The sequence below is a fragment of the Rana temporaria genome, chromosome 9 (assembly GCF_905171775.1).
Source record: "Rana temporaria chromosome 9, aRanTem1.1, whole genome shotgun sequence".
Taxonomy (NCBI): Eukaryota; Metazoa; Chordata; class Amphibia; order Anura; family Ranidae; genus Rana; species Rana temporaria.
In genome coordinates this window covers 92,868,499-92,892,192 of record NC_053497.1, presented here as the reverse complement: position 1 = coordinate 92,892,192, position 23,694 = coordinate 92,868,499, and the positions used below count along the sequence as shown (strand labels likewise).

Sequence of the window (23,694 nt, the reverse complement as noted above, 5' to 3'; positions counted from 1 at the left end):
ATACGATACGTTACGCCGCCGCACTTCTACGTGAATCTGGCCCTTAGATTTGAATCACGATTTTAAGGGTTTAAAAAATGCCTTAGATATGTGATTGGAACCTGGTGGGATGTCTTCACGTTGGTCAAATATGTGAAGGATGGCACCACTCTCAGGAGGTAAAGTTTGGATGTAGCTTCCAATGATGGCATGACATATTTCCCGGGAGCAGAGGTCAGAACCCAGCATTGAAAAGACTGGGCGCATACTAGACATGTGCAGGATGAAAAAATGTGTTTAGTTTTGTTATTTAACTAAATTTGTTTAGTTACATTTGTTGCATGCATTACATATATATATATATATATATATATATAATATACAGTACAGACCAAAATTTTGGACACACCTTCTCATTCAAAGAGTTTTCTTTATTTTCATGACTATGAAAATTGTAGATTCACACTAAAGGCATCAAAACTATGAATTAACACATGTGGAATTATACATAACAAAAAAGTGTGAAACAACTGAAAATATATTTCATATTCTAGGTTCTTCAAAGTAGCCACCTTTTGCTTTGATTACTGCTTTGCACACTCTTGGCATTCTCTTGATGAGCTTCAAGAGGTAGTCACCTAGCGCAGCACTCCATCACTCTCCTTCTTGGTCAAATAGCCCTTACACAGCCTGGAGGTGTGTTTGGGGTCATTGTCCTGTTGAAAAATAAATGATGGTCCAACTAAACGCAAACCGGATGGAATAGCATGCCGCTGCAAGATGCTGTGGTAGCCATGCTGGTTCAGTATGCCTTCAATTTTGAATAAATCCCCAACAGTGTCACCAGCAAAGCACCCCCACACCATCACACCTCCTCCTCCATGATTCACGGTGGGAACCAGGCATGTAGAGTGCATCCGCTCACCTTTTCTGCATCGCACAAAGACACGGGAGTTGGAACCAAAGATCTCAAGTTTGGACTCATCAGGCCAAAGCACAGATTTCCACTGGTCTAATGTCCATTCCTTGTGTTCTTTAGCCCAAACAAGTCTCTTCTACTTGTTGCCTTTCTTTAGCAGTGGTTTCCTAGCAGATATTCTACCATGAAGGCCTGATTCACACAGTCTCCTCTTAACAGTTCTAGAGATGTGTCTGCTGCAAAAGGTGGCTACTTTGAAGAACCTAGAATATGAAATATATTTTCAGTTGTTTCACACTTTTTTGTTATGTATAATTCCACATTTGTTAATTCATAGTTTTGATGCCTTCAGTGTGAATCTACAATTTTCATATTCATGAAAATAAAGAAAACTCTTTGAATGAGAAGGTGTGTCCAAACTTTTGGCCTGTTCTGCATATATATATACTGTATATATATATATATATATATATATATATATATATATATATATATATATATATATATATATATATATATATAAAAAAATAATATATTCTATTCAAATCTTTTCTATTCGAATTCATTCTGTACAAAATTCGAACTTCAGAAGCCATCTTCCGAAATTCGAATTTTGTATAGAGTGAATTTGAATTTGAACAGAAAAGATTAGAATAGAATAGAAAATAATAGCATAGAAAAACAATAGAACAGAATAAATATATATATTGAGGGGGGAGGGGGCGAGCAGGAGGGTCAAGACACTCTCTACTTGCAGATAGAGAAAGGACCTGTGTGTTAGTGGACGTCCTGACACTCCTGCTCGCCCCCTCCCCCCTCAAGAGGCTTTCTCCACACCAGGGAGAAAGCATTGCATTACTGTGTGTAGTTACCGACAGAAGAACAGGAAGTGAGGATTTCTCAGCTGAAATAAGGACATTTAAAAGCAAAATCGAAGGATGAGTTAAGTGAAGGAGGACCGCACTAAGGTAAAAGAAGCTATTTAGGGGGAAAAAAATCCTTTACAACCCCTTTAAGTGGAAGGCTTGACATGACCATTTCCAGTTGAGTGAAATGCATGACATGTCCACTTCCTATTCCTGGAGCACATGCAGAGTACAGTTATGATTTTCATAATCTGGGGCCCCTTTTCTGTAAGGCTACTTTGTTTTTTATTTTAATGTCAGTACCTATTTTGTTTGTGTATATCCTGTGATGTGTTGTTTTAGAGGGGTTTTGGGCTATTGGAGAAAACAACAATGCTGCATAGTTGTTTATTTGGGGGGTATATATATTGTCTGTTATGTATACATGGCCATGTCAGGTTATGGAAAAAAAATTGGGAGCAACTGCGCTAATAAACTAAGAAGTAAACAAAATCAATGCTACTAAATAATGCCATATATAAACAAGTGAAGCTGCACCTTACTGTAAACATTTGGACAGTGGTAACATAGGAAAAAACAAGATGCACTACAAAATTAGAAAACAAATAAATGTACCCAAAAATCATGGCATTAATGATTGTCCATGAATAATGCATAAACAAGAAAAAAGGAAAAAAGTGATCAAAGTCCTTAGAAGAACAACGTAGATCCTTTCACCAGTGAATAGAAAGAAAAAAAGTCCACAATTGTTGATCATAGACTGTAGTGACAATCCGATAGAAAGAGATCCTCCACCATAAGAGTATTGAATCCGCTTACCAGATTCCCAGCGGTCCATTAATTAAAAGAGGATCCCAGAGAGCATGTAGATTAACACTGTAGGAGTTGAAGTATAGATGGGCCGAGCTTGATGCCAATCCCTGTCTTAATCCAGTAGGTGGAAAACTCCAGGAAAGGTAAGTGATCCGGATCAGAGATCTGTGCTGTGTTTAGAAGATTCCTCCTCTGACAGACACAGAACATTCCAGGTGAGATCTCTGATCCGGATCACTTACCTTTCCTGGAGTTTTCCACCTACTGGATTGAGACGGGGATTGGCATCAAGCTCGGCCTATCTATACTTCAACTCCTACAGTGTTAATCTACATGCTTTCTGGGGTCCTCTTTTAATTAAGGGACCGCTGGGAATCTGGTAAGCGGATTTAATACTCTTATGGTGGAGGATCTCTTTCTATCGGATTGTCACTACAGTCTATGATCAACAATTGTGGACTTTTTTTCTTTCTATTCACTGGTGAAAGGATCTATGTTGTTCTTCTAAGGACTTTGATCACTTTTTTCTTGTTTTTGCATTATTCATGGACAATCATTAATGCCATGATTTTTGGGTACATTTATTTGTTTTCTAATTTTTAGCGCATCTTGTTTTTTTCCCATGTCAGGTTATAGGTGGACTGAAATGTAAGTACAGGATATCTAACCATACCTTGAAGAAATGTTTTTCCTGAATCGTTTTGAATGGGAAGCAAGGGAAAGGTGAGTATTTACACTGATGGGGGGGGGGGGGGGTCATTAAAGTGAATCCACTGTCTTACCATGCATAGGAAAATCATGGTTTTCCCTTAAATATTATATATTTTTTATTAATTGATGATTGCATAAAGTGTCCAATAGAGCGCTGTTGGTATTATTTGTAAGCATATGTAATTTCTGCTGCAAAATCCTTGTTATGCTATTACAGTAATGCAATGTGACACAAGATCCTTCAAAACACATGAACAATACCTTTCCATGTCAAATGAAACAATTAGCCTGTGTATTATGGGAAACACATCTATATATTCAACTAAAATATTAGCATTTTTTAATTACATGTAGAATTATGAGTGATTGTAATTTTTCATCTTTAATTAACAGATTGTCTTCACATATATTTGGGTGGCATTTGAATGGTATGGAAATACAGTGCTTAATTGAATATGCAAGACAGATGTTATTATATTTCTGCACCTTTGAATGGCATTTTCATATTTACAAGAGCTGAATGTAATATTTCCATCAGAATTGCTGCATTAGTTATTTATATATTTTCACTCCATGTCGCAAGACCACAAAATTAAAATGCACTACTTGTGTCAAACATCACAAAATTACTGTTTGTTTATTTTTTAGGTGCTAATAAAAAAGATTAATGGTACTGCTGGATAATGAAACAATCTGTTGCACAGCATGCAAAAGAATACAGAATGCAACCAGATCAACATTTTTCCTTTAACAAAAGCTTTATTTTCCTTGCAGAAATTATTATCTTGTGACCTTTTAGCACTGAAATAACATTAAGGTAAATTATAATCAACCGATTTCTAAATGTCATCGTTACTTTTCCTTCAACAAGAACACATTAGTATATTAGCCTGTCGTTTTGCAGATAGCTGATCAGAATTGTTTTCCTGATAAACAAAACCCATAATAAATGACACCTCTGTCATTTTATTTGTAATAATTATTAAAGTGGATCTGCTGTAAAAAAATTGAATGTTTGTTAAATGTTCACAGCAATAAATTTTTATTGATTTTAAGAGAGAAAACATCACATTACACAATTTTTATTAAGAAATTCAATCATTAAAACATTAGCCATGGTCTTGAGGCCAATTACATAAACCAGAATACAGCATTGCAAACATGTAAATACATAGCATTACATTACAGTGCTTGCCCTGCAACGATAAACACTGACATGTTTCGACCTATTCAGTCACGGTCGTCTTCTAGGGGGTAGTTTGCGCTAAAACAAATGCATTTAATTTTTACATTTTCAACAGAATACATTGTTATTATTGTACATTAAAATGTAGGTATATACTTACCACTGAATGCCGGAAAGCACAACCTACTAGACCAATTAAATTTAAAATACACCGAATGATCCGCCAAACCTTATGGCTGTCTCACCTCCACTGGTGAAGAAGAATCTACCCAAAGAGGCTTACAAGAGACCACGCTTTACGCCACCCCAAATGGGAGAAAGAGAGGACTGTACCAGACAAAGGGTCTCCTCTCTGTTAATGATTTAAGAAAAAAGAGAGAACCGTTGGGACTATAAATGAGGCGGGGACCTGGTAAGGTCAATTGCCTCCATCCCTATTTAATTATCAACAATTCCCAGCCAAAAGCTCTCATGGCAGTTTTCCTGCTAGGAAAACCAGTCGTGTGAACGAGGCATTAGAGAATACGGTCCGTGAAGTGTTTAATAAAATAATGAAAAAGGAAGCTTTATCTCCTATAGGCTTCGATAAAGTACATAGAATACAAAAAACATTGAATCCATCAATAGACATCTTGAGAGATGTAATAGTAAGATTTACTCAGTATCAAATAAAACAACAAGTTTTAAATGGCACGTTACTGAAGCAATTGAATTTAATGGAGCTAAGCTGCTTATTTTTACTGACGTATCACAAGAGACATTGGCCCGCAGGAAAGGATTGAAACCCTTGATCAACTACAAAGAAAAAAAATCCCCATAGATGGGGCTTTCCAGCATGTTTAATAGCAAATAATCAAGGAGCATCAGCCACTTTGCAATTTCCAGAGGACTTAAAAATAGTTTTGTAGTAAATTAGATTTGCCATGTATTAATCTGGAAAATTGAGAAAGAAGACCTCCAGAATGGGAGAAGCTTAAATACCAGTCATGGAATAAAAATAAAGCAGGAAGAAAATAAATAAATAATAGAATTTTAGGCAAAGATAGGATGGGTTGGTTAGGAGGAGATCTCACTCGGGGGGGGGGGGCACTGTGGCTTGGCGATGCCTGCCTGACACCCCCTGGAACCATATCCTAATTGGGGATGAGGTGTAGGGGTTCACGCAGGCATTTACAGACCCCCAAGAAATGTCCTGTCTGGCTGTGAGCCTAGCATCTGGGCGGCAGCCCGGCGGGTCATAATAGAATAACATAGAGGATATTGCGCCAACTGTACTAGGGGAAACACATAAAGTATTAATGAGAGGGAGGTTAATAGCGGAGGGGGCTAAGAGGATGAAAATTTGGACAGCAAAAAAACAGTCTCTCCAACAGGGAATACAGGAGCTGGAGCAGACACATAAAGGTTTAAATGATAATAACTTAATAGATGAATTAACAGGAAAGCATGAGGCACTGAGGGACTTGTTGGAGCAGAACACCAAACAGGTTTTTACTAGGACAGCAAAAAGGCAGTATGAATTTGGGAATAAAGCCAGCGGTTGTTGATGGGAGTAATCAAACCCAGAAGGAATTTGAATTATATTGCAAAGATAAAGGATAAAAAGAGGGTGATGAAACACTCTACTAGGGATATTAGTAAAATCTTTTTGGATCATTATCGACCCTTGTATAAAGTAAATGACAGTCAAAATAAAGATGATGCTCAAAAAAGAAGGAATCGAATAGAACAGTACTTATGGAAGGTAAAACTGCCAGTTATATCAGAGGAAGATTCAAGTAAGCTAGATAGCGATGTCTCCAAAGAAAAAATAGAACAGGCAATTAAGAATAGTAAGAAGGGGAAAAGTCCAGGATCCCGATGAGTACACGTGCTTATACTTTCAAATTTTATTTGAATTTTTTTAGAATTTTGTTTTCCATTTATTTATGAATTCCATTGGGGGAGGCCTGAAGATATGCAAAGAAGCTATGGGGGCCTATATATCACTTTTGGTGAAAGAAGGGAAGGAGCCAACATTGTGTTCCAGCTTCAGGCCAATTTCTTTGATTAATGAGGATGTGGCCGAAAGACTGAAACCCTACATGCCAGACTGTATTGAGAGGGATCAAACAGGTTTTGTTCCGGGGAGGGAAGCAAGAGACAATATATTAAGAACAACTCTCTTAATGCATGAAGCAAAAAAAGGAAAGACATATGTCATCTTCCTATAGTATGTAGCACCCTCTACCAAAGGTAGGTGCTAGAATAGAATTGTTCTAGGTTAAACTGTCAGCACAGGTACATTGAGGCAGACCTAAGAGGCTAAGAGGCTATGCCTGTCTGTTTTGATCTGGGGCTGGGAGTGGTTAGTGTAGCAGTGAGTGTGGCCACCTGTGCTTTAATTCTGAGGTTCCTCCCCTGTCTCTAAGGATATTGTTCTAGAGAAGGAGGCAGGGCCTGGGACTGGAGTGGCAGGCAGCTCATGTGGGAGCCCTGACCAATCCTCACTTGGTATTGGCAGGGGGCGGGCCTCCTATATAAGCTGAGGTTATATGACACTGGGCAGATTTGTCGGCTGGGAGAAGTGGAGGATGGAGAACTAGACAATGGCAGGAGCCCTGCCATCATCTGGGGGTGTGAGGCCCGGCGGAGGACCCTGGGAGAGCTGTGAGGGAACGTCACCTTTACACGGTCATTGGTGAAGTCCTTATCTGTTACACAGTCAATAAATGAGGAATCCTGGATCAGAGTGTCTGGAAGCTGTCAGAACGTATGTCCAGATAAATTCCTCCATCATGGACTCGGGGCAGGAAAAGGTTGGTGAGTGTACCACAGTGGAGTGCTGGGTGCGGAGGCATGCCAGGGAGTCTGTGAGGGAACTTTGTCCATACACAGTCATGGATGAAGTCCTCATCATTACGCGGTCATTGATGAGGAGTCCTGGATCAGAGAAGAGACTGTGCGGAAGTGTGTCAAATCAATGTAGTCTGAGGGCACAGGATTTGCAAGTTGGGCTATCTGGGATCAGTAGTCTATCACCAAGTACAAGCTGTTAAACTACTAGGACACCCAGGGGGAAGGGTACTGCAGGCCTTGGGCCTAGTAACTACACAGTCAATTACCACCAAGTACAACCAATTACAGCCAGCAACTGGGATTATTCAGAGTGGTCCCTTTTTGTCATAATGAATATGATGGGACAGAATCTAATAGTTTGATATTAGACAATCAGGTATACCACACCTGCGATACACAAGAGGTGACGCCGATGCATGGCACATGAAAGTCCACCCACTCTAAGTGGAAGGGGGAATCGCAGCTCCCAGAAAGGGATGGGAGGTAACAGCCCCATCCTGAGGGTGTTGGCCCTATAGAGAGAGGGAATTAAACAAAACGATAATATGAGTATGATTACTAAATAACTAATTGTTGTTAGACCTAGCTGGACCTAAACAATGTGCTTCCATCCCTGTATTGCTATAAGAAAAAAGAGAGAACCGTTGGGCCTTTAAATGAGGCGGTGACCTGGTACGGTCAATTGCCTCCATCATCTAATTATCAAAAAAGGGGGAGGGGTGATTGGGACGTTAAATGAGAGCAAGTAGGTGTATAAAGTTCAGTTTAATATATGAAAATTGACATACAAGCGCATAATCATGAGTGTATATCCAATACAATTATAATAACTGATACAATTCATAAAAATGTATATACATACATACAATGTAGACAATTTGCCACATGATTATAAACGGTTAATATAAAAATATATATATATATATATATATACATACTGACAGATATCGATTCAATCATAGGAACATGGCATTTAATAGCTCTATGCATTTTGTGGATTGATCCACTCTTCAGGAGCATGCGCGTGAGTTCAATAAAAAATTTATCATAGAAGTAGTTGCTGTATGGTTAATGATGTGTTAATGTTGTGTTGAGTAATAATAAAATTAGTACAATGAATGGAACTGAAATGCATCTCTAATATATGTTATATACCTTAATGTTCACAAAATACCTTTATTGAGTGTTATGTGCATGGTAGATTAGAATACTTGTATGTGATTCTGAAAAGTTTGACAATATATGAATAAAAAAAAAAAGCAGAGGTGATCAAATACCACCAAAAGAAAGCTTTCTTTGTGTTGAAAAAAGGACGCACATTTTGTTTGGGTATAGCATTGCATTACTGCACAATTACCAGTTAAAGCAGCGCAGTGCCAAATTGTAAAAAATGCTCTGGTCATTAACCACCTCAATACAGGGCACTTAAACCTCCTTCCTGCCCAAGCCATTTTTCAGCTTTTGCGCGGTCATGCAACACTGTACCCAAATGACATTTTTATAATTTTTTATACTGTATTTTTTATACTATGAACACAGCATCTCCCCATTGGGATGTAGTCCCAAGGGAGGGGGCGAGCATGCTGACTAACCCCCAGCCAGAATGGCTCAGATGATGGGGCAAGCTTACTGAGGAGGAACCGGAAGAGAGAAATTCAGACAAAGAAAAAAAACATTTAGAGGGAAATCAAAGGAAAAGGTAAGTGGACCAACAATGCACTAGCTTAAAGGACTCTATTTAGAAAAAAAACAAAAAAACCTTTACAACCCCTTTAACCGGTTGCCGACCGCCGCATGTATATGTACGTCCACAGAATGGCACGTACAGGCATATGGGCGTACATGTACGTCCCCGCCTTTTCGCGGGTCGGGGGTCCGATCGGGACCCCCCGGTACATGCAGCGGTTGGAAACCCGCGGGGAGCGATCAGGGACGAGGGCGCGGCTATTTGTTTCTAGCCGTCCCCTCGCGATCGCTCCCCAGAGCTGAAGAACGGGGAGAGCCGTATGTAAACACGGCTTCCCCGTGCTTCACTGTGGTGGCTTCATCGATCGAGTCATCCCTTTTATAGGGAGACTCGATCGATGACATCAGACCTACAGCCACACCCCCCTACAGTTGAAAACGCACACTAGGTGAAGCCTAACTCCTTCAGCGCCCCCTGTGGTTAACTCCCAAACTGCAACTGTCATTTTCACAATAAAGAATGCAAGTTAAATGCATTTTTTTGCTGTGAAAATGACAATGGTCCCAAAAATGTGTTGAAATTGTCCAAAGTGTCCGCCATAATGTCGCAGTCACGAAAAAAAATCGCTTATCGCCACCATTAGTAGTAAAAAAAAATGTTTTGATGAAAATGCAATAAAAATATCCCCTATTTTGTAAACGCTATAAATTTTGCGCAAACCAATCGATAACCCCTATTTGCGATTTTTTTAGCCAAAAATATGTAGAAGAATACGTATTGGCCTAAACTGAGGGAAAAAAATGTTATATATGTTTTTGGGGGATATTTATTACAGCAAAAAGTAAAAAATATTGCATTTTCTTTCAAAATTGTCGCTCTATTTTTGTTTATAGCGCAAAAACTAAAAACCGCAGAGGTGATCAAATACCACCAAAAGAAAGCTCTATTTGTGGGGAAAAAAGGACGCCAATTTTGTTTGGGAGCCATGTCGCATGACCGCGCAATTGTCTGTTAAAGCGACGCAGTGCCGAATCGCAAAACCTGGCTTGGGCATTTAGCTGCCTAAAGATCCGGGGCTTAACCGGTTAAGGAAACCACTTTGCAATGCTCATCTATGAAGTGTCTTTAGTGCAGAGGACAGTCATCTTGGCTGAGGCTGAGCAAGGAGACAGCAAACTGGACTACTGGAGAAAGGGAGCTCTGTTGTGCCACTAGCCTGCAGAATGCAGGGATGAAGCCACTGAGACCATTTTCTGCTGCTTAGATAAAGTACCACAAGGTTGCAGTGATGGTGGCATGGTGGTGCATGGCCAGAGTTTACCGGAGCTATGAAAATAAATAACAATTCCTCATGTTAGGGCACAGTCTTTTTTTTTTACTTGGAAAAAACAACTTTATTCATTCAAAGCACATAATACAAAACAGGTCAAACACATTTGTCAATAAAAATACAGTGTCATACGGTGAAATGCATGCTCATTTTGTTCACTCATGTACCTCTAGTCATATATTCACATGTTCACGAGGGCAAAGGAACATTTTAATATGGAACAACCTCTGGGCAAGGCACAATCAGACACACGCCTCCCCATCCTCTAGCCATCTGTCCCAAACCTTGGAATACTTTTGTGTGGCGCCCCTGTGTGTGTAGATCAGCTTCTTGAATGGCAAGGTGTCATTAACAGCCTTTTTCCACATCGGTAGAGTGGGGGGCAGGTCCTGCATCCATCTCTGAGCAATTACTTTTCGAGCTAAGAATAAGGTTTCCAATATGAAAATTGTGTGATATTTATCCACCTCTACGTCAGGCAACAGCCCCAGAATACACAGCTTAGGGTCAAGTACCACAGGGGACCCCATATTGTCATGCAGAAAGCGGACAACCTGTGTCCAGTAAGTCTGAGTATCTGGACAACTCCAAATGAGACAGGTCGGATCGGGTGTGCGTTGGAATTTGGCCAGTCTCAGTGGTGTTAGGTAGGCTCTGTGAACAATGTAAAGTTGCGTCAGTCTATCTGACAGTTTAGGTGATGCAGTCTGGTCCCCTCAAGTATTTCATCCCAGTCTGCACCCTCTATTGGGCCTATGTCCCGTTCCCAGGCCATCTTAGCTTTCTGAGTAACGGCTACTGTACTCCGAGGGCACAGTCTTTAGGTGGATAAATACAAGCAGCTGGCACAATTTGTAGGCAACAAATTCAAACTGGCATAGAGCAAAAGTGCAGCACCAATTCACAAAGAGACTAAAACAGTGCAATCTCATCAAAGTGGGGTAAAAAGTGTGCAAACACTAAGAAACAGCTTACCCACTGTCCTCATAAGGATTCAAATGAATGGTGAATGATGTCAAGCAAGCTGGAAAGTGTGCTCCACCAACAATGGCCACACATAAAAAAATAAAAAATTCAATAAACATCTGTGCTCAAATCTGGGTACAATATACTGTAGAAGTATAATCACATTGGGATAGAAAACGATAGTTACCCCTGTGGAGTCTAAAGAAAATTAAACTGCAGGCCCAGTAGGTGGCCAGTAGGTGGCATCCCTGGGTCCAGTGTTTAAGCAAAAAATTATTAGAACTAGAGATCGGCTGAACACCCCCATTTTTGGTTCACAGCAGAACTCCCGAACGGGAAAAGTTCTCCCTCGAACCGCAAACTCTATTGAAATCTATAGGAACCGAGCATGAGTAGGCTTGGTACTGCCCTGGGGAACATGTATCAATGCAATTTTTTTTTAAATAACTATTGTTTTTTCAGGAGCAGTGATTTTATTGATGCCTAATGTGGAACAATAAAAATGAAAAAATCCTTTAACCATGGTGCCTGGGGGCTCCCCTTAGTCTAGCTGTAAATTGGCACATCTGTAGCATTTATAAAAACATACTGCAACAAAACTTACATTTCTAAAGAATCACATTTAAAATTAACTCAGGGTTGCAATTGCCAGCACCTGACTATTTAAAAAAACAAAGAAAACAACAGTGTGGGGTCCCCCCGTCCATACTAGACCCCGAAGGGTCTGGTATGGATTTTAAGGGGCCTTTTTTTAAACGGCGTGGGATCCCCCCAAGACTCCATACCAGACCCATATCCGAGCATGCAGCCTGGCAGGTCAGTAAAAGGGGGGGGGACACGCGTGTGCCCCCCCACCCTGAACCATTCAAGGCCACATGCCCTCAACATGGGGGGTGGGTGCTTTGGGTGCTTTGTGCCCCCATGTTGATGGGGACAAGGGTCTCTCCCCCACAACCTTGGGCTGTGGTTGTGGGGGTCTGCGGGTGGGGGGCTTAGAATATGCATACATCCTTGAACAAGCCCCCAGATCCTAGCCCACCAATGTAAATAAGTATGGAGTACATAGTACCCCTACCCATTCACCAAAAAGTGACAAAATAAATAAAAATAAGAAGCAGGTTTTTTCCAAATCTTTTACTAAAAATTTAAAAACCGTGTCCCCAGATGTAGATCCATCGTCTATCACAACACCCGCCACACCACCAACCCGAAAAAGGAAAAAATCGCTGCGCCCACATTGAAGGCAAATCGCCAAATGGCTGGCTTGCTGTTTGACAATATATATAGGTAAGAGCGGCCACCTGGCGAGCTCACCAGGTGGCATTGCCCCCTTGTGACGTCACCAACCCAGCATGCACTGGTTGGTGACATCACGGGGGATCACTGCCAATCAGGGTGCAAAAAGTGCGCAGTGCATTGCAGGATGTTCAACAGGGTGAACACCCGTCAAACATCCTGCAAATGTGGGTGTTCCTTAAATGGGTGAACAGCCAATGTTGCTCGGGCTGAACTGTTCACCCAACACTAATAAGGACCCAAGGCTAGTCCAAAGAAGCTCCATAAAGGAACAGGCTGCAACATATTTAAATTGCTTTTATTTGGGGAAGAAAAAACACAATTAAAAAATGATACCACATCAAAAACCTTTACTGCAGATCAATAAAAACAAGTATGACAATGTTGTCTAATACTGTATTTATTGGCGTATAACACTCACTTTTTTACCCTGAAAATAGAGGGTAAACTGTGCCTGCGTGTTATACACAGGGGGCTGTGGAAATTTTTTCCTGAAACTTCCCTCTTAAAGTTGGGGTGCGTGTTATACGCCTGTGCGTGTTATATGCCGATAAATACGGTACTTAAAAATATAGCCCAGGCTCACAGACACACATCCAAAACACACTAGTTGGGGCAGCAGGGATAAGTAGCAGCTAAATAAGATGGAGATGAGCAGCTGTTTATATGTACCAATGATGCAAAATCGAATGCATTGCAGACTGCCTCTAATAGATCACAAGATAATTCAGACCATCCATCCTGGATCCAAAATGTTTTAGCAGTCAGCTGGAAAAGTGACATTGGGACACTATGTAAAGTGAAAATGCAGGCAAACACTAGGGCACAGCCAAGGATCAAGTTGCTAATTATCACATGCAGGGCAGAAGTTCATTCTTAGCATTGCAGGCAAATAGAAAGTATGTAAATAAAAACAGGGCAGCAGGAAAGGCAAAGAGCGTGCAGTAACAGTCCTCATCGGGTTACCCACATGACAGTGGAACGGTCTGCCTCACCATAAAACCTCCCATGCAACAATCTCACTCGGAATGCTATGTGATCACAGAGCTTCACCAGTCTGCCTCACTTCCTGGGTATGCTGTCTCCTTGGAAGACACTGGTGCCAGTGTGCAGGCTAACTTGATGCTGTCCTTGAGTGATGAACTCAACACCTGGAGTATGTTGTCCAGTTTTGGGCACCACTCCTTAGGAAGGATGTGCTGGAACCAGGGCAACAAAATGAATAAAGGGACAGGAGGACCTTAATTACGAGGAAAGGTTACGAGCACTGAGCTTGTTCTCTCTGGAGAGGAGACGCTTGGGAGGGGATATGATTTCAATGTGAAATTTTTTTTACTGGTGACCCTACAATAGGGATAAAGCTTTTCCGCGAAGGGAATTTTATAAGACATGTGGCCAATTACTAAAATTAGAAGAAAAGCGGTTTAACCTTAAACTGCGTAGAGTGTTCTTTATTGTAAGAGTGGTTAGGATGTGGAATTCTCTTCCACAAGCAGTGGTTTCAGCGGGGAGCATCAATAAATTTAAAAAACTATTAGATAAGCACCAGAACGACCACAACATACTATGTAATACTGACATAAAACCACACACATAGGTTGGACTTGATGGGCTTGTGTCTTTTTTCAACCTTGCCTACTGTGTAATTATGTAACTTCTTTGTAACTCATGCTGCCGAGATGTAACCAACATGTGTGGGGTGGCTGCTGACTGAGCCGCATGGTGTGGTGAGGAGACGAGTCACATGACAAAATGACCTCAATGCATTTCACTCACCCTGTCACGTGAGCTTCATTAGGGCACCATGGTTCTCTCCTCACCAGCTTATATAGGGGACTGGATCAGACGTCTCAAAGTTTAACTCCTTGGTAACCATGGTCTAGTTAAGTCAACATCATGAGTTTAAATACTAAAGTGCAAAAGATTTCAAAATTGAATTCAAAAGTTACCCAAGACTAAATATATCCAATATTTATTCAAGCAATTCATTCATTTTCTTTCCAAAAGGTTTGGGCTATGGGACATGTCCACCAAATATGAAGGTGTGTACCAACTTCTGAACCCCCCCCAAAAGCAAAGGGGAGAGTAATTAGCCGCCCCAAACTCACTCATCCATTCCAAGGCAGGCAGGGGGGAGGAGGAGGTGTTATAAATGTCATAGATCACAGATCTCTCCCCCCCCCCCCCCCCCCCCAAAAAAAAGTGCCAAATGCGGCAGTGGAGGGTGCGAACAAACAGAGCTTCCCCTTGGACTCCAGTTTAATTCTACCATAACGTTACAATAACTTTGATTAATTTGCATGCCTAAATAATTTCTATTCATTTTAAGGACATTAAAAAATGTTTATTAATAAAATAAATATATGTTTATATGTTTAAAATATTTTATTTAAATTTTTACTACTGTTATTTACAGCATGATCACTTCAGCCTTCATTTGCAATTTAAGCCTGGGTTCACACTTTAGCGATGTGGGAACCAGCGCAATTCCAGTGCCGTTTTTCACATTGCATCTTTACCGCAGACAGTTCACACTGCTCTCTGCGAACTGCTGTGGGTGTCAATACAATGTTAATGACACTCCCAGATTGGTTCACAGATCACAGTGTGAACTGTGGATTCAGACAGAAATCAGATTGCATGCAATCTGATTCCAGTGGGGTTAAGAAAAGTCTCTGCACCTTTTTTGTGTGAATCCAATGTGAGTTCAGCCATACAACTGTATGCCTGAATTTACATTGCACAGATATTGCATGTGATCGGCACAGCAAAGCGGGTGTGACTCTCACGTGATGTCTGTGTTCCCTATAATGTGTTCCCACAAAGGCTGAAGGCTTTTATTTTGTTCAATAAAGCCTACAACTTTCATTTAATCACTATGGGGATTATTTACAAAAGGCAGATCCACTTTGTAATACAAGTGAACTGCAAGTGCACTTTCAAGCGTAGTCCCTGTAGATCTAAGGTGGACATGCAAGGGACATAAAAAACAGCATTTTAGCTTGCACATGGTTGAATGATAAAATCAGCAGAGCTTTCCCTCATTTCAGACCTACCCATCAGATTTATAGTGACTGCACTTCCAAGTGCACTTGTAGTGCAAAGTGAATTTACCTTTCGTAAATAAACCCCAAAGTGTTTTCCTTTTTTTATGTGATTTGATTATTAAAAAGAATGGGTGCATAACTGACTATTTTATGTATCCTAAAAGAACACTCATACAAATTTTCTGTCTTGGAATTTAGTTTGATAAGTGGCTTATGATCATTCACTTTCTTTAGAAAACCCCATTGTAGAGCTTTGTACTAATGCTTAAGTATGTAATTATCGAGACTGGCGAATATTAAATGGCTTCATTATATGCTAAGGTGATAGGGAAAACAATACTTCAATGATGCAAAAAGAAAAGTCTATTCATGGACAGCAATTACTGTAATACTTAGATGCAAAGGACATCTTGAAAGCTGGGGCACTTGATGTATCTAGTTTTTATGCCCCGTACACACCATCACTTTATGTGATGAAAAAAAACGACATTTTCTGTGAAGTAAAAAATGAAGTTTTTGAAACTTCAATTTTCAAAGACGAAGTTGCCTACACACCATCGTTTTTCTCACAATGTTCTAGCAAAGTGAGGTTACGTTCTCACCACTTTTTCCATTGAAGCTTGCTTCATAAGTAGCTTCTGGGCATGCGCGGGTGAAAAAACGTAGTTTTAAACGACGTTTTTTACTACACACGGTCAATTTCTGTCAAGTAAAAGTTGACGTTTTGAAAAACGACACATAAAATTGAAGCATGCTTCAATTTTTTTTGTCGTTTTTTAGAAGACATAAAACAACGTTTTCCCCCACACACGGTCAATTAAAGTGACGTTTTTAAAAACATAGTTTTTTTACATCGCATAAAACGACCGTGTGTACGCGGCATTATAGTTAACAAGGGATTTTCCTGCATTTTTTAGAGGAACTATATTGATTAGTAAAACAACTATTATTTATAGAAGATAAACTTGAGAAAGGTTGCTCTTGTTTAATCCATAGACATTAATTCACAGGCAGAGAAAATATATTTTTCCTGTTTTTTTTTGGGATGGGAAAATACATTTTTGGTGTTTGAAATGTTTTCACCAATCAAAATGTACCTATTATTAATTCAATTTTTTATAATTGACAAGTAGAAAATATAACAAAAGGATACTCATATACATATAATATTTTACAACTGTGCCTGAATATTATGTATTTGTCATGTTTACTAATTGAACATAAAAACCACCTACAGTATAGCAGAAACCATCAGGCTAGGTTCACACCTAAGCGAATTGAGTGCGGTTTCAACCGCATCCAAATCGCAGGACATTTTAAAATACATTGTTTTCAATGAGGCTGGTTCACATATGTGCGATGCATCCGCACTGCGCATTGCCTCCAAACCGCGTGCGGTTTTTATGTCTTGCGGTGCGGCTCAGGTGCGAATTCAGTCCCATTATCTTCTATGGGTACGCATCTAAATCGCAGGTGTGTTGCGGTTTGAACGGAAGTTTTTTTTTCTCCTCCACCACCTCCCCCTTTTCCTAGTTCCTCCTCTGTCTGTTTCATGCTGCTGAGGTGAGTAGCCATGTCCAAAAAACGGAGCAAAAAAGTCACTGCTAAGGTGAAGGACTGTGTGGATTCCGAGGAGCTTATCCGCCTTGTCAGGGAGAACCCACAAATCTATGACACCCGGCATCCTAAATATAAGGACAATGTATTGAAAAAAACTACCTGGGTTGAAATTACCAAAAGCCTTTTGCCAGAGTGGAGCATGTGCTCATCCCAAGTTCAAGCTGACAAAGGTAAGTTTGTTTTATTTTTTCATTCCCTAACTTCTTAAATTATAATTCTAAGTAGACCCCAATAACTACAGTGCATACCGCCCACAAATCCAGAGCAGGCCTTTATCCAAGCATGCATTCTGTGTGGACATGTAAAGTCTGCTAACCCATACCATGCCACATGTTTTATATCTTGGCATGGTGTTCCTAATGCACCCTGTCCCCGTGTTGCTGGTGGCACGTGACTCATTCCCACACCCTTGGTCATTGTTTGTATGAGTCTGCGTGTGTCTATCACCAAAATATGTAAACTCACTTTACCAAGTATGTTTGCAGATCCTTGGGGGAGTGACTATCTGTATTTGTCATCCTATTATGACGTTATTGGCCATGGTGGTCTTACAAAGACATCATCCTCTGTACAATGACACCCAGCAGAACACACATAACAGTATCACCAAGCCAATTTTTGGTGTTTTTGTCCAATTGCAGGTAGAGAATCACTTCGGAGTCCTTAATATGCTGCCAAAAGATAACTTTAATCTTTTTTTTTCAAGATGCATTCAAATTACACATAGTGACATTTTTAGCTTAGTATTTTAGGTTTTAATATTTAAAGGGCCATATATTTTAATGACAACACCACATTTTTTGGTTTTAAATTGCCTGCATCTGCCAAGGTAACTCGCCAGCTGGCGATAGAAAGTAATTAAGAAATTGATCTCGAATCAATTTCCCACTGCTAGTGCCCCTAGTCAAACTCCACTGTGCCGCCTCCATATTATGCATCATGGAATCCTCATAATCAATTCCATCACGTTCTCGCACATAGTTGTGCAGTGCACACGCAGTTTTCACAGCAGAGACAGCATGCTCCAAACTGAGATTGATGGCGGTGTGCAATATTCTCCATTTATTGGCAAGAATTCCAAATGCACACTCTACTACTCGACGTGCCCTAGTGAGCCGATAATTAAATATTCTTTTATCATTGCTCAGCGCTCTACTTGAGAATGGTCGAAGAAGATTTTTACCAAGGGCAAACGCTTCGTCCCCTACAAAAACAAATGGGAGGGCTGGCTCATTTGTTCCGGGCAAGGAGGAATCGTTTGGTAAATCCAGACTATTCGCCCTTATCATTCTCCCAAATGTGGAATGATTAAATACACCAGAATCAGAGCTGCTACCATAAGCACCCACATCAATATAAATGAAATTATATTTGGCATCTACCACTGCCATTAATACAAACGAAAAATATTTTTTATAATTAAAAAACTGACTCCCACTATCAAATGGCCTCAGGATGCGTATGTGCTTGCCATCGATGGCTCCCACACAGTTTGGAAAATTACATCTCTCCCAGAATTCATCTGATATCTTCAACCAATCTTCTTTTGTAGGCTTTTTGAAGACCAATGGTTTTAGTACATTCCATATAACAAGGCATGTTTCATGTACAATGCCAGATATAGTTGATTTTCCAACCTTAAACTCATAGTGGAGACTTCCAAATGAATTTCCTGTAGCTAGGTACCTTGAACAAATAAGAAATATTAAATAATTATTATCTTCTCTTTTTTACAGTGGTATACATCAAGAATCGTTGGCGAAGCATGCGTGATGCCTTCAAGAAATACAACAAACATCTAAGAGAAGTGAGGAGTGGCTCGGGGGCACCAGCTAGAGTACCCTATATGTATGCAGAGGACCTTGCCTTCTTGAAACCACTCATAGAGATGAGAGAGTAAGTTATCCTCTACATCATCTATGTATCGTGACTATATATTTAGCATTAGTAATGTTTCTATTTTTTAATAAAAACAGGACCGAAGCAAGTTGGGACGAACAGGATGTCCTGGAGGATCAACCAGAGAGCCAATCTGAGGCCCAATCCGTGCCAGCAGTTTGCATTGATCCAAATGAGGAAATACCTGAAATGCCACTTGGGTCAGATCTATGGGTCACAAACCCAGAGACTGACTCTGGATTGCCTGAGCCTATGCCTGGACCCTCCTCAGCTCCAACAACCATTGCGCGGCCTGCCAAAGTGGCACGTAAGCGAACGCCAGTATCGCAGATGGACATAAGCGAGCGTCTTCTAGAGATGTTACAACAAATGGCTGGAAAGGTGGATGCTTTCTTATGTCCAGCTACAATACTGGCGCTTAATTTTGTACCATTGATCAAAAAAGTTGTACCTGAGAGATATTTAGAAATGCGAACCACAGTAGAACACGTTCTGCAGTCATTTACAGTGCCAAGCGAGTAACATACATTGGAAAGGCCATATGTAACTAAAGAAACAACACACATACACTTACCAATGTCAGGCCAGTACCCAGACCCAGGAAACCAACCTTACCCCTATGTTCCTCCATCCTACACTTCAAGCTTTCAGGAGCCAACTTCAATATATGAGGTACAACAGAGGCGAACTCCATATCCCATCCCATCCACATTCCCTTCAATTATGCCACAAACACAAATGCAGGGGATGTATGTGCCACAGCACCATGGGCCTCAGACACATGGGCCTCAGACACATGGGCCTCAGACACATGGGCCTCAGACACATGGGCCTCAGACACATGGGCCTCAGACACATGGGCCTCAGACACATGGGCCTCAGACACATGGGCCTCAGACACATGGCCCACAGCACCATGTGCCACAGCACCATGTGCCACAGCACCATGTGCCACAGCACCATGTGCCTCAGCAACATGGCCCACAGCAACATGGCCCACAGCACCATGTGCCTCAGCAACATGGCCCACAGCAACATGGCCCACAGCACCATGTGCCACAGCACCATGTGCCACAGCACCATGTCGAGTCTAGCCATGCTTCAAGCACCGAGATTGATGAATCTACCTCAGCAAGTCAATACTCCTCAGACACACCATTATTTCCCAAAACATATCAACATCTCTAAAGTTTACGTTATGCCCACAGTAAACAAGCATGTGTGCATATTTTGAATCAAAGTTTAATCCAGAGGAAAACTTGAAGGCAAAGTTTTTATTTTTTATATTAGTCCAAGCAAAAATATGTTGTCTATTTCTTTATTTTTGTGAAAGAAGTAAAAAATAAATATATTTTTGGGCATCTTATGTCTGGTTGTTCATTTATAAGTACAGATGTTGGATAGTTGAAACCAAAAATGAATACATGCTTCAACATCAATTTGAAAATGCACATAGGTGTGGAAAAGTACCTTAATGTGATTAATAATCTTTGTGCAGGCTGGATGCTTGCTCTGAAGCATGTGTTCTGGCGCTCCAAACTATGGTACGTTAGTCCTAACAATTCATCAAAACTTCAAACAAAAATAAAATTTTTAATTATAAATTTAATATGGAACAATGGAGAAAGAAAATGTTTAGCAAAATTAAATAAATAATCACCTGGTTATTGACATGCGTGTATAATTAAAAAACTTGTCCTCATGCCCACGGAGATCTTCATATAATATAATGAACTGCCCTCTTTCATCCCTATTTGCAATGATAGGATGAACCCAGTATCTTCTTCTTCTACTCCTCCTTCTCCTCCTTTCAACTTCCATCAAGATTGCTGCTGTTGCAGCAACAACTGTAGGCATGATCATGGGCAGGGCAGCACACATTTCTTAGGAAATCCAAATCCTATTCCACACTATACTGAATGCTCGTGAAAAAGGAAGAGTTCAAGAAAGGTCACTCCCTTTTATTACCTACATCATCACACAGCTAACAATGATTGGCCCTCACCAAAAACGCAGCTCAAGTAATTATTTTTTATAAATCGCACCCGATCCGCAGCTAAACCGCAGTTGATCCGCAGAACACCCTCTAGAGAAATTCGCAACGGGAACGCAGCTCAAAAACGCAACGCACTAGTGTGATTCCGGCCTAAAACTATTTAGAACAGACATTTCCTATAATATTATTATTATTATTATTATTATTATTATTAGGTCCTCAACCACTTCAATACAGGGCCAATTTCGCCCCTTCCTGCCCAGACCAATTTTCAGCTTTCAGCGCTGTTGCACTTTGAATGACAATTGCAGTCTTTTGGTGGTATTTGATCACCACTGAGTTTTTGTTTTCACTTAACAAATAAAAAAAGACTGAAAATTAAAAAAAAATGTTTTCTTTGTTTCTGTTATGTTCTGTTAAGTGGCACTGATGGGTGGCACTGATGGGCACTAATAGATGGCTTGTATAGGCAGTACTGATAGGGAGGCACTGGCAGGCATTACCTCTGGGCACTGATTGGCACCTCTAATGGGCACTGATTGGCAACCCTGGTGGTCATACCCGGTGGCACTGGGTGGTCATCCATGGTGGGAAATCCTGGTGGTCCCGGGTGGCATCCCTGGTGGTCCTGGGTGGGCATCCTCAGGGGTAGAAACAGCACAGACCCCCTTGTCAAGAAAGCAGCCAATTGTCTCTCCTCTACTCGCTTCAAAGCCTGTACACAGGTACACATCTCTTCCTGTTTACGCTGTGATTAGCTGTGATTGGACACAGCTGATCACATGGTAAAGAACCTATGTCAGAGGCTCTTTACTGAGATCGGTGATGCGGTGTGTCAGATTGACACACCACATTAACGATCGCCGCTCTGCCCACCTCCACAGGCACGCAATTGCAGATTATCCTGCTGCTTGTCATATGACGTCCAGTCAGGATAACTTAACCACTTTGTGCATGTCATTCTGTTATATGGTGGGAGGGTAGTGGTTAATGTTTAGCATTTATTCACTAAATCTCAGCATTCAATTTATAACACAATGGGGGTCATTTACGAAAGGCAAATCCACTTTGCACTACGAGTGCAAATTACAAATGCAATGTGCACTTGAAATTGCACTGAAAGTGCACTTGGAAGTGCAGTCACTGTAGATCCAAGGGGGACATGCAAGGAAAATAAAAAACAGCATTTTAGCTTGCACATGATTGGATGATAAACTCAGCAGTGCTTCCACTCATTTCAGATCTATCCCTCAGATTTTCAGTGACTGCAATTTCAAGTGCACTTTGCACTTGTAGTTTGCACTTGTAATAAAAAGTGGATTTGCCTTTAGTAAATAACCCCCAATGCTTCCACTAAATAGTTGCACTTACATATCCACTATTTAACTTCTTAATAAACTAGCAGAGGTAATAAAAAGTAATCTAAGACCATATCATTGACATTTATTAATGAATTGTGGTTATTACCATGAATCTGTCACTTGTATATACGAGAGGCTCGTTTATGGAATGGAAGTTTTTCCGACATAGAATCTGTCACAGTTGCATGTGAGTAGATAGACTACCCCTGCAGTCTTGCAGTTTGCAAAGAGGCGAGGCCTGTACAGTGGCGAGGACTTCTCATATGGCTAATTGTGAAAAAGATTGGGGAACTACCTACTCCCCTGTGGAGTGAAGGGCAGCGATCAAATCGACATATAAATATACTCATTGCACTAATCACTGGGACAACATGTTGAAGATCTTACACAGAGCTTACCTTACGCCAGTCAGGATGTCCCTAATATTTCCCTCTGAATCTCACCTTTGTTGGAGACTGTGTGGAGCTAAAGGGAACATCTCCCACATATTCTGGGATTGCAAGAGCATCCGTTGCTTTTGGAATTCTGTCTTCCAACTCATTTCCTCTGTTACTGGTCTTTTAGTACGTCCAAGACCCCCTCTAGCTCTCCTTAATATTAATATTAATACTATCCCAACCCAAGTACTTAGTATGACGATGCATATTTTAATAACAGCTCGCCTGACTCTTACCTCAAAATGGAAGACTACCCAGATTCCCAACATTAATGAATTTATCCAGAGGGTCTCTACACAACATTCCTATGAAAGATATTTCGCACTTCAGCTAGGTCAAATCCAATCCTTTAAGACTCAATGGCTACCTTGGACTTCTAAATTCCCTGAGCAGTAGGTTTGCCTTTTCGTTCTTTTGAAAATGTTCATAGTAGCAATACTTGTTCCATATGGTACAGTGTTCTAATTGTTGATTTTTTTTTTTTTACGTTCTATTTATTCTTTTATATTCCCTTAATTGTTATGTCTCATGTCATACAAAGGTTGTATTCTACATACTGGGTTGACTACCTCTATTGGCGTAAATCTATATACCTAGGGTAGCTGCGAATAGGTAGGTCATCCCTTTTCTTGTTCCTAACCTTACAAACTATGACGTGTAAGTACTATTGAATAGTCAGTATAGGATTGATTCCTTTTATTGCCCATAAGGTTACCAGCACTTTCCTATATAGGGGGACCGTG

The 23,694-nt window shown here is 40.5% G+C and overlaps 1 protein-coding gene across 1 annotated transcript; it reads right to left on the bottom strand.

The window, feature by feature from the left end:
• Nucleotides 1–17,925: 17,925 nt before the first annotated feature.
• LOC120913740 (protein ANTAGONIST OF LIKE HETEROCHROMATIN PROTEIN 1-like) lies at nucleotides 17,926–21,254 on the bottom strand. The gene is made up of 3 exons (XM_040323924.1): nucleotides 20,818–21,254; nucleotides 20,628–20,729; nucleotides 17,926–18,944 (listed from the first exon to the last, which is right to left on the bottom strand). Exons 1-3 carry the CDS (start codon nucleotides 21,036–21,038, stop codon nucleotides 18,065–18,067), a joined length of 1,203 nt encoding a protein of 400 aa, XP_040179858.1. The 5' UTR covers nucleotides 21,039–21,254; the 3' UTR covers nucleotides 17,926–18,064.
• Nucleotides 21,255–23,694: the final 2,440 nt, after the last annotated feature.